At 43.5% G+C, this 11826-nt stretch overlaps 1 protein-coding gene across 1 annotated transcript in view; it reads right to left on the bottom strand.

Moving 5' to 3' along the window:
- Nucleotides 1-1489: 1489 nt before the first annotated feature.
- Nucleotides 1490-11826, bottom strand: part of appbp2 (amyloid beta precursor protein (cytoplasmic tail) binding protein 2) — a 16844-nt gene continuing 6507 nt past the window's right edge. Inside the window, exons 3-13 of the mRNA XM_005752015.1 lie at nt 11319-11470; nt 9448-9571; nt 7999-8167; nt 7820-7909; nt 7648-7715; nt 7463-7568; nt 7253-7377; nt 6778-6863; nt 6210-6400; nt 4965-5130; nt 1490-4654 (exon numbers count right to left, since the gene is read on the bottom strand). Of these exons, the coding sequence (XP_005752072.1) occupies nt 4392-4654; nt 4965-5130; nt 6210-6400; nt 6778-6863; nt 7253-7377; nt 7463-7568; nt 7648-7715; nt 7820-7909; nt 7999-8167; nt 9448-9571; nt 11319-11470 (1540 nt within the window). The 3' untranslated portion in view covers nt 1490-4391. The remainder of the gene's footprint in view (nt 4655-4964; nt 5131-6209; nt 6401-6777; nt 6864-7252; nt 7378-7462; nt 7569-7647; nt 7716-7819; nt 7910-7998; nt 8168-9447; nt 9572-11318; nt 11471-11826) is intronic.

Raw genomic sequence — 11826 nt, 5'->3', positions numbered from 1 at the left:
GCATCAACACATAAATCTACTCTACCCGGCTTAAATCAAAAGAGCACCTCTGACTGAAAAGCTGTAGATTTTACTTTTTTGCACAAATTAATTCAGATTCACACTAATTCTGTTCACAGCTCCAACAAAATGAGGAAGAGGAGGGAGAAACACAAGTAGATTGAAGTACAATTGGATGAAAGTCGAGGAGAAGGAAGTTTAGGATGAGGAGGAAGAAAAGCAGCAGGAGCATCTTTAGGGATCCCTATGATGCCATTGAGGTTTATTTCATTAATATGGTCCTCTCACAAAGAAAGACGACTTGTTTTAGTTCACCTACTTCCTGTATTAAATAGTGATGTGCAAAATGTTGTGGAAAACCACGGAGCAGGCACGTATAGTGCATCTGCAGGTAAATGAACATCAGATCTCTCAGACTAAAATCTGTATTATACTTTTAGTCTTAAGAACATATGTTGTATATTTATCACCCTTTACCTCGTTTGCCTCTTTTATGTGCTCTGCAGGGCGTACTTTTAATTCCAGCACGATCAAATATATGTAAAAAAAAAAATAATTATGATTTGTATAGCAGCAATCCTAACCCTTTAAAATCTGTCTTGTGTGTAAAATGTCAGTGATGGAAGCTGTAAGGCTAGTAAGGTTTCACAGTGAAGTGTAGTGGCAATTGCCAAAAATGGCAATTTTCAAGTAAAGTCTGAAGTTCCTTTCCACTCGCTGTATTATGCACTATAACTCACCTATACTTAAAGCCAGATTTAAAGGAAGAAAACTTGAAGGACTGAGTATCAAATAAACGGAATATTTCATCTCATCAGTGTAAAAGTGTTCCTGTTGTTTGCTGGGATGTGGATGGTGAAGTCCAGATGTGACGGACAGCAAAGAGGGAAACTGTGATGGTCAACGATGTTTTAATGTTTTTGAAGCTAACAGTGAAGCAGTAACAGGACAACAGTGAACACATCCCACACGTCTCCTTTGAACTCTGAAGAGAGAAGCGGGCTGTTGGAGACATCGCAGCTTCAATTTGAACTTTGTCCTGCGCCCCCCACCCCCGACACCACCACTTGAACTACACTATTCCCTTTCAGACATCAGCAGATCATCTTGGCCAAGCAGGAAAAAGGAACTTGCACCTCAGCCGAAGCTGGATTAGAAACTGCTGCCGAGACCTGTTTTGTAATCCTCTGGAGAAGATGCAGACGTAGCCCTCACAGCACACACGTCAAATCATGCAAAGTTTCTCCATGATTCACTTTTTAAGACAAAGAAATATTCATGATCCTTCTCTTTGTATGCACCTGTTTACAAGTAAAGTCTGTAGATAAGAAATCTACTCAGAGGTGGAGGGGTGGGGGGTCTATTTAAGCCAAAGCACTGAGTGTTTAGCTGAGAGCTGGACCTCCTCCTCAGCTACAGCCCCTCACATCACTGTTACAGAGGGAGACATTGACAGCACTGAAGCAACAGCAAGGCAAAGCTCGTTTTCTTCATTCGTTCTTTTCAAAACAAACTAAATACTAAATTAACAGCGGACTATTCATCCATGGCATCACATTCTCAGTAACGTTGCACAGAATCTCCACAGCCTGTGTTCAGCCTCGACTGTGCAAAATCTCATCCTTCATCTGCTACAGCATGCGTCCATGCCTTTCTTCACGCCACTGTTACGCAGCGTCTCTTTAAGCGCTCATTTCTCCTTCACCTCGTATATTGACAGACTGCTTTAGTGAAACAAGGGTCCATGTGTAATGTTAGAATTGCACTAACGAAAAAATCCCAGAGAAGCTGGTGATTCCCAAACTGTGGACTAAATATTAGACTGAAAGCATCTGCAGTGGAAGGCTTTACAGGATCACAGGTACATAAACAGTGCTGTGAACAAGTGCTTGCCCCGTTCCTGATATATACATTGTTTTTTTGCATTTTTGTCTCACTTTCAGGTCATCATACAACTGTTAATGTTACACAGACATAACCAGAATAAGCTCAAAATTAGGATTAAGGGTAAAAAGTTATCCAAACCTACCTGGCCTAAAGTCTAAAAACTGGTCGAGTATGTAGGAGCACTGGTGGGGTGTTGGCCATGAACAACCTGTTAAGGTCATGGACTTGCTGGTATATTTGGGATTGTGTTGTTCTGCTGCGTAACCCGAGCACGCTCGAGCTGTACGTCGGGTCGAGAGCAGAATTCCTTTTTCCATCCAGATCCTTAATCATCCAAGCAGCCCACTCCCACTCCCACTCCCTCCACATGCTCTTACTGTGATGTTCTTTTTATGAAGAGCTGTTTTGGTTTTTTTCCTTTTTCAAACAGGGCCGGGTAGGTTCGTTTGTCCCTCACCAAAAATCACAAATCAATTAAAAACGTATGTTATCTCATTTTAAATGTTGTCTGATGATCTTAATCACCGCAGTGTGACAAACATGCATGAAATGAAGAAATCAGGAGGCAAATACTTTGTCGCAGCACTGTAGCTTACTCCAAATATACAGAACAAAATCCAAACAGGTTTAAAATGGACCAACTAGGTGTTCAAATGTTCTGTTTTCTCATGTCAGTGAGCCAAACCCATTAACATGGTTATGTCACGCACACAGCTCTGGCTACACACCTGCTGTTCAAACTATTTGTGTGTGACAGGCAGGAGAGAGCTGGCTTTAAGAGAGACAGAGGCACTAAAAGAGCTGTTTTCAGATGGACACTGACTTGAGTGGCTGCCCCAAGGCTCAGGATAAGGTCAATAAGGATTATTTAGAACTGAGAATAATGAAAAGATGCAATATTACAGTCTAAAAATAAGAACATGTTCCTTTAAAGCCCTTTCGGCACAAAGTATGTAATGGCCGTTGCATACTTTGTCCACTAGAGAGCCTAAGTTAGCTTTAAAATACCAACATGGCAGCTGTAGAGCTGGTGTCCTGCAGGCTTTAGATATGACCCTGGGTCAACACACCTGAATCAAATGATTAGTTCATTGTCAGGCCTCTGGAAACCTTTTTAATTTAGCCATTTAAACCAGCTGTGTTGGATCAAGCACATGTAAAACCTGCAGGACGCCAGTCCTTGAGGCCTGGAGTTCCCCCACCCCTGTTATAGAGCTAAGCTGTCGAGTAAAACTGAAAACCAGCCGAAGCTGAGCTTTTAAATAAAGCAACAGATGAGATTCTGGACAGCGAGACTCTGAACGATGGGCCAGTAACAGAAAAACATATCAGGAACTTTAATGGGATTTTCTGACAGGAGGGTGTGAAGCAGAGAGGCCACATGCACAATAATCAGGCTGCTATGCAAACACGCACACAAGCACACAATATTGGTCCCCACTGTAGCGCCGTTAAGGATATAATAGTTTATTTAGCACTTCAAAATATGGGTCCGTCTACAGACAGATAACTGCAAGCTGGTGTAAGGCTGGTAGTCATCGGTGGAGCACTTGGGCACCGAGAGTTGTGTTCCACTCACTCACTCACACATACAGCCTGAAGATGAACAAAGCGAGGCTGCGGAGCCTTTGCACATGTAGCAGCTTCCTCTTTGCCCTCCCATCCGTGTCCCTTGTTATCATAGTGTTGAGCCATTTCTCATTCAGTAAGAAAACTTAAACAAAGGGCTACATAAACATATGTTTGCATATAAATTATTGGCATTTTAATGATGCTATGTCAGTACTAAGCTGGAAAAAAAGACCTGTGAAAACCTGTTGTGTGTAAAAACCACACCTGGTGTTATCACATTCTCCTCCACGCAACTTTGAGGGTTCGCGTTCAGTTAATTGCAAAGAAAAAAACAACAACAAAAAGCCTTCAAATAAAACTCAAGTGTACAATCTGTATTTTCTTTAACTGTACAAGTGTCAAAAATATCCAACTATTTCCAGCTGTGATCTGCCAAGTGATGCTGATGGATGTGCAGGTATTCCACAGATGCTGTCGTGCAGCTCTTGAGAACACGGGTTTGCTCCCGGAGATCTGAGCTACACTGGTACGGTACAAAAGCAAAACTGCTGTCCAGGAAGAAAAAGGCGAGTGAGATGAGAGGCGAGGAGGTCGTGCGTCATCCTTATAGGACGTCTGACGTTTCTTTTCGAGTCCCCAGTCTCGGGCAGGTGTCCTCTTTCTGTTGGAGAAACGCAGCGACTGCATCTTGATGGTGAGAGTGTGTTGATGAGGTTTGATAAGTGTCTTCTCTATTTATTTTTTTATTCCATGAAAACGTGTGTATGTCTGTGTGTGTGTACTGGCAGCATACAAGTCTGAATTTGCTGTGTTACTAATCCGTGTGAAACTGAAGCATCACATTTTGGGCTCAAATCATGTCCACACCAGGCTAAAACCCACCCACTTGTCTCTTTTCCCTCCTCTCTTCTCCTTCTCATTCGGTCAACCAATCAGCCGAGACAGGGGCGGGTGGGGCCTAGGCTCTGGGCCAATAGGAAAGCTTGTACCACCTCCTGGGTCTGCTGGGGTGTAGTGTTGACGTCCTCCAGGGCATCCGCCACTGCAAACTGCCGGTCCCTCAGCCGGTTCCAGTTGGACAGTACGTTGTGGTATTCAAACACCTTCTCGTAGTTTCCCACTGAGTTGTAGAGTTTGATCAGGCCTCGGTAGTCGTACTCCAGCCCACTGTAACCCTCGCCAAACAGCTTTTTACCTGTGAAGACAGAAACATCACAGACCATGTTTCATTCAGTCTCTCTGACTCGAGCCCCGTTTTTGATAATATTTACCCTCTTCCATTGTAGCGAAGTAAAGTCAGGTGTTGGACTGATTAATGTCAGCTCTACATAAATGATTACATAACAATAACAGCACAACTTGGCAATTAACTGAGAAGTAGGTTGAGTATGACGCATCTCAGTACAACATGTTCTGTGACGAAGCAACATCAGGACCCAGGCCTTGGGCCTCATTTACTGTGACACTAAAAAACATGGACGTGAACTTGTTCTGCTCTTACTGACCGATAGCGATGGAGCGCAGATAGAGCCTCTCTGCATCCTCGTACTGGTTCATGTCATAGTTGTAGAGGGAGGCCAAGTGACCCACAGACAGAGCCACCTCATAGTCTTCGTGGCCCAGTAGCTGCTCCTTAATCTGGATGGCTTTGATGTGCATCTCCTCTGCCTCCTGGTTACACAAAAACGTGTGCAAGACAAAGAGATATGAATCACAAACAAAGACAAAACTCAAAGGCAATATTTATTTGGTTTCCATGGCCTTTCCCATAAATCAAACATCCAGCTACGTTTCCACTCAAAACAAAAAGTGGTTCAGTGCCTGTAAGTGTTGTAACTGGGTCAAAGTAAAGTTGTCACATTACACTCTGAAAGCAAGTTATGGCCTTTCACACTTAAATTGTTTTCCAGTCCATTTCCAATGGACTAAAAGGAATAACGAGTAGTCCCAAGTCAGTCTCTCATTAACAGCAGGATGTTAGATACTTGCCCAAAGTCATTTCAGCTGCAGACTAGAACTTCTGCAGGATTATGGTAAATGGCCTGTATTTATATAGCGCTTTACTCGTCCCTAAGGACCCCAAAGCGCTTTACACAACCAGTCATACACACATTCACACACTGGTGATGGCAGCTACATTGTAGCCACAGCCACCCTGGGGCGCACTGACAGAGGCCGGACACTGGCGCCACCGGGCCCTCTGACCACCACCAGCAGGCAACGGGTGAAGTGTCTTGCCCAAGGACACAACAACCGAGACTGTCCAAGCCGGGGCTCGAACCGGCAACCTTCCGATTACAAGGCGAACTCCCAACTCTTGAGCCACGATCGCCCGTTTTAACCTTACTTTTAACCTCCACTCTGGCTTTTTATTGGCCAAAGACAGCATCTAAGACTGGGGCACACTCTTTATAAATGTGCACCACTCTGATATTTATGTAATCCCAGCCAACTGCAATGACAATATTTCACATCTCATCATTTCTGGCTTTAAATAGCAAAAACCATTCAGTCTCCCACAAACAGTGGTTTGTGCTTGTAAAAGCACAATGTGACTCACTCTCACACAAACACTCATCTCTTAATCAAGATGAGGTGAATGTGGAATAGCTCTTCTCTGCCGTTGACCTTTTCTTACACTGAGATTATTTTTATCACAAGGCAGCACAACTGGCACACGCTGGGATGGTTTATGCCCCTTAATTTTAATTATTGTGTCAAATATTACAAACCACACATGTCCTCCTCACCTTAAACTTCCTCATGGACTGGTAGAGTCGTCCGAGGTTGCCATAGTGTTTGGCTGTCTGTACGTTGAACTCTCCGAAAGCCTTCTTGGCCAGCTGCAGCGAGGAGAGGTGCAGGTCGTGAGCCTCCTGCAGGAGGCGCTCTTCTGTCTCTTTATTGTGACAGTCGATGGCAATTTCTTCCAGAATCAGGGCTGTTGGGGAAAAACAAGCAAACGCGGATAGAGTCTATAAGACATAATGCACAGCTTCAAACAGATACAGCACTGTGCAAAAGTCTTGAGCTATCCCTAACTTCTTATGTTTTAAAGGATTCAGACTCCATGTAAACTGGTCTTAATCAATAATTCTCCAGGCGTCCTGAAGCTCTTTCAAACTGTTTGTTTGGACATCGGCTGCTTTTTCACTCACTTGCTGAATGTTTTTTTAATCTGTCAAACCACAAAAGTTTGACCTACGAATAGACAACTTAGCAAAGAACCCGTTTTAAATTGTTCTTTCAAGGTACTTTATTACAAGCAGCCAGTCACACACACGAGCATAATACTACTCTCCACTTTGCCTGCCTTACCTTTGACTCTCTTAGAGGAGGCCAGCAGAAGATGGTCCTCAGGCAGAATGTGAGTTATGATGTCTATGGCACGTTCTGCATGGAATCTGAGGGACAAACACAGCACTCAGTCGTGTAACTCAGACTTGGCTGGAAACTCTACATATTGGGGACAAACACTTCCAAGAATATCAAGCGTTTCCATTGAACAAAGTTGTTTTGCAGCTCATACGGTCCAAAAGTGGATCAAAGGTCTCACCATTAGGCAATGCTGAATCACAGCCTTTGTATACACGAGGAGCATCACATGATTAATTACACAAACAACAGGCATCTCCAGTTATCTTTACGTCTGCCCGTGTGTACAGTTAAACATTTGATATGTGCAGCTGCATACACATTACCCAAATACCAGAGTCTGACTTTTGGTGTTGGACTACATTTACAAGGCAGCTCATGAGGAATGTAATTAGCTGAGTTTAGAAGATGCACTCACAGAGCATTGTCAAATTTCCCAGAGCTGTACTGGTGCACATATGAGGAGTAGGCTAGGTCTTCATGGGCTGTGGCAACATGGATGTTCTTCCCCCCAAAGACCGATTGTCGGATATCCAGCGCTGTCTGGGATTTGTACATCAGACAAGATTGAATTAAATAACATCACTGAAAACAAGAGCATACTCCTGTAGCACATCGCTCTACGTACCTGGTAAATAGCAACCGATTGGCATATGTTGTCCACATTTAATAAGTAAAATCCATAATCTAGCAGCGTGTCGGAGTACTTGGGATGCTTGTGTCCAAAATGTTCTCTGTAAGACAATATTTTCAGTCAGAAACTGCGATGTTAGAAAGTACCCTGTCGAGTCTTCATTACACCCAGCGGGTTACCTTGCTAGAAACACTGCATGTTTGATCAGCTGCTCTGCTTTTCTGAACTCTCTTTTCACCACGCAGGCCTGCAGGGAAGAGACAATCCACAGTTTACACATGTGTCTGGAAGACTAGTGTAAAAATTCAGACAAAGACTGATCTGAGCGATAAATACATGTGTGAGTGTTACCTTGGAGGCCTGGCGAAGGACATCAACCACTACTTTGACAGGCAGCCCTGGAGTAATTTCCTTCATAGCCTCTATACACCACCTGTACGCCTGAGAGACAAGGTCATTGCAGACAGAAAGGACTTTCAGTTGTCTCAGTATCAAAACGGTAAAGCACCTCAGTGGTCAAACCTACACACCTCGTCATAGTGGCTTTTGGCAAAGAGCAAGGCACAGAGCTCGCCGTACAGCGCTGCCTTGTTGGCCTGGTGGCCATGTTTGGCTAGTTTGTCCATGTAAGACTGAGCAAGCTTGAAGGTCTCCTCCCCAAGGTGGTACTTGCAGTTGCCATTACGGACATGAAGCAGCCTGAAGAGAGAAGACAGGGACGCTTCAGTCTCAGTCTTATCTGCTGTATTACTGCATAACTGTCAATTTAAAAACAACAAAAGCTGTGGAAGGAAACTGCTGCACTGGTTTCACTGAAAATAACTGGATTCAGTTTTCCGCAATTTGCAACATATGTGTGTGCATGTATGAGAGAAGCTCAGGCTGGCTGTCACCACTGCTACCGTCTCCTGGATTCCTCAGTTTGTATGGATGGTGAAGCCCATCTTTAATGTGGTGTTAGTGCTACTGGGCACCACACAGGACAGTCCTGTTGATTTTCTACACTATAGATTTCCAGTGTAACAGGGAATCGAGCCACATGCAGATGCTCTCTAACGACACTGCAGTGGTTGGGTGGGCAGGAGTCAGAGTACAGGTACTGGTGAGACGTTTTGTGGGATGGTCCAACAAAAATCTCCCCTTCCTGAACGTCCCCAGGACAAAGAGATGGTTGCTGACTTCCATAGTTCACTGAAATGACTGGACACTAAACTGGAGAACCCAACAGTGATGCTGTGTACAACAGGCGGATGAACAGTCTCTAGTTTCTCGGGATGCTGGTAGACATGTAGCAGGATCAACAAACTAATCTGGAATCGTCATTGGGCAGCAAGGGACAGGTGGTCACCGAACAAGCTGCTCTCCATCACGGACAACCCATCACACCCACTCGGTTACACACTACAGAGACAGCAGAGCTCATATAAAACTGTACCACAGCTTACATGTTTGTGCCCGGTCAACACACCCGTCAGGACCAAATATGCTACAGAAACATCTGCATCAAACATTTTTGCAGCTTTTTCTTAGCTCTACAGTGTTCAGTTTATTCATTAATACCATTGGCTAGGATTCATTTATATACAAGGCCTTAAATATGGGCCCATGGTACTTCTAACAATGTTGCTGTTTTAGTTTATAACAGTTACAGTGTTGTTACTCCATGACAGATAGCTGCTACTTCCACTCAGAAGGAAAGCTTAACCGTCTGTGATGAGAAACAGTTTCTGTGTTTTATCTGTTTTCATCTGATAAGAAGCAAAAAAATGTAAAGACAGACTGTATAACAGCTCTTCATATGAATCACTCAGTGGCTTTTATTCACAACTAACATTTCCAGCTGTGCTGTCAGACGCCTAAGTGTTCTGGGAGAAAACACATGTTGTGTAACATCATATCTGGCACATCTAACAATTATGGTATTGTAACTATAGGACACAGAGTTCCCTGGTGAATAAAAGCAGCTCTTTGACACTGACCTGACACAGCATTCCACAGCCCGGTAGCAGTGGAGGACCTCACTGTGGAGCGTGCACAGCTGCAGGCACGACAGAAACACTTTCTCTGCATCTCCATACCAGCCCGCATCAGACAAGAAGCCACCTACAAACAGAAACATGACAGTCATCTGCCTAACAACTATGGTGTCTGCTGGTCATAGCACAAGGGTCTTGACTGGAAGTTTGGTCACTTAGAAAGAAATCTCTAGAGCATAGTAGTCAAACTCTGGCCCGTGGGCCAAATTTGGCCCGCAGCCTAATTACATTTGGCCTGCGAAGCCATACCAAATTATTATTAGAGCTGGCCTACTGGTATTATACAGCTAATATATATATATTAGCTGTATAATACTAATACTTTGCTTGTTCCATATTCAGTTTTCCAGCAAAGCCTATTTGAGTCCATAAGAAAAGATTCATTCTTACATCTGGAGGAAGATTTTTTTTTCAATAAATATTAATGTTAGCCCGCGACTTTGTTACATTTTGAATTTTGGCCCACTGTGTGTTTGAGTTTGACACCCCTGCTCTAAAGTTTTAAGGCACAGAGAATATCCACCCAAAATCCAGAAACACACATTATGTAAAAGTTAATGACATGCAAATCAGTTTCTAAGTGAAATAAATATTTAGTATTTTGGTGGAGAAACCCTTGTTGGGAAGCACAGCAGTAAGATGTTTCTTGTAGGGATTTTGGCCCAATGCTCTTTACAGAAACTCTAAAACCTGGCTGTTGCTTAGCAACTTGAGGCTTTGGCTCACTCCACAAATTTCATATAGGAATGCCAAGTTTCTTCTTATCCTCTCCTTTGTTACCTTGTTGGTATGTTTTGGGTTAATGTCATGTGGGAAGACTTTTGTTCTTTGGTGGAGAAACTGGAAAGAAACTGATTCTGCAGACAGGTGTGCTTTATACACATAATGAGTTAAGATGGGGAGTATCTGGAATTCACTGACTAATGTTTCAGAGATCTGTGGGAGCTAGAACTCTGCTCAAATATTAAATTCTCTCAATGACATGACAATTATTATAATAACGTATTATCATAATACATATGGCCTAGGGCTGTTCGATATAACGATATATATCTGATGACGATATAAAAACGTCTATCGTTTCATTTTACCCTCTCGTTTGTTTCGTGGTGTCGCAAAATAAACTGTTTACGGTAATATTTGTTCATGGTTCTGATGTCACTGTAGTGACTGTATTCATTTCTTAAAGTTCTCTCTTTCTCTTATATTTTATATAACCACACTACGGACGGACAAGCGCCTGTTTTTATGTGTTGTCGTTAGCAACAACGACGGTAACACCATCGCGTGTCCGCTTGTTTATGTTCCACATAAACCTTTCACAATAAAGCTCAAGATCCTGTTGAGACTTTTCAAAATAAACTGAATCACGTGAAAGATGCAGAGTATTTACGGATGAAAAGTAAAAAAGAGCCGCCAGGTGCTAAAAAATAAACCTTAGACTCAAACGTTAGAACAGGCTTCTCCCCGCAGCACGCCGTGTAATAAATACTCACAAAGGAAACGGCGGCCGTTACAACTTATGGCTAAAAACGTATAGTTTCATGCGTCGGTTAAAACACTCGACTCCAGGTACACGACGCGCAGCTGGAAACACTTCACCTGCCCGAGATTCACAGAATTTACAGAAAATGTTACATTTTTGTGATTTATATTGTTATCGGGACGATAGAGGTCTTATATCGGGATATGAGATTTTGGTCATATCGCACAGCCCTAATATGGCCCACATTATATGTTGTTTATATTGTACGTTATCAACCACCTAACATTATGCTTATCTGAAGCCTCCACTGCCCAGCCCTGACATTTACCCAGCACAAAGCCAAACTGGATGGCCTTCTCTTTGACGTGGGCGTCAGACTCGGCGATGTAGGAGCAGCGGCGGCTGAAGGAGTTTGCCAGAACTGAGGCCACTTTCACACCGTGGTCCATCAGGGCCTGGAAACAGTGGTGCAGGAGGTGTCTGCAGTGATGAGGTCAAAGGGAGACATCGGGTCAACAGTCAAATTGCAGGAAACACAAAAAATAAAAAAATCCAGTCCACAAGCAGCTTTTAGCGTAAACAGATTCTTATCAGTCATGGCCGTAGACAGCATGGCACCATCCCTACTCTACAGAACACCTGGCACAGTTAACTAGCAGTAAGAATATCACACAAGGGACCGTCAAGAAATGAACAACAGGTCAGTGTACGCAGTTGATGTCCTCGTCATACAGAAGGGATCTCATTTCCATATATGGGCATTCCTCAGTAGGGATGGGTACCGGTGTCCGGTGCCATGATGGCACCGGTTCTGACATAAACGGTAGTAACCAGAC

This window comes from Pundamilia nyererei, unplaced genomic scaffold, assembly GCF_000239375.1.
Source record: "Pundamilia nyererei isolate P.nyererei 1_Seehausen unplaced genomic scaffold, PunNye1.0 scaffold00338, whole genome shotgun sequence".
Taxonomy (NCBI): domain Eukaryota; kingdom Metazoa; phylum Chordata; class Actinopteri; order Cichliformes; family Cichlidae; genus Pundamilia; species Pundamilia nyererei.
This window is presented reverse-complemented; position numbering and strand designations above follow the sequence as displayed.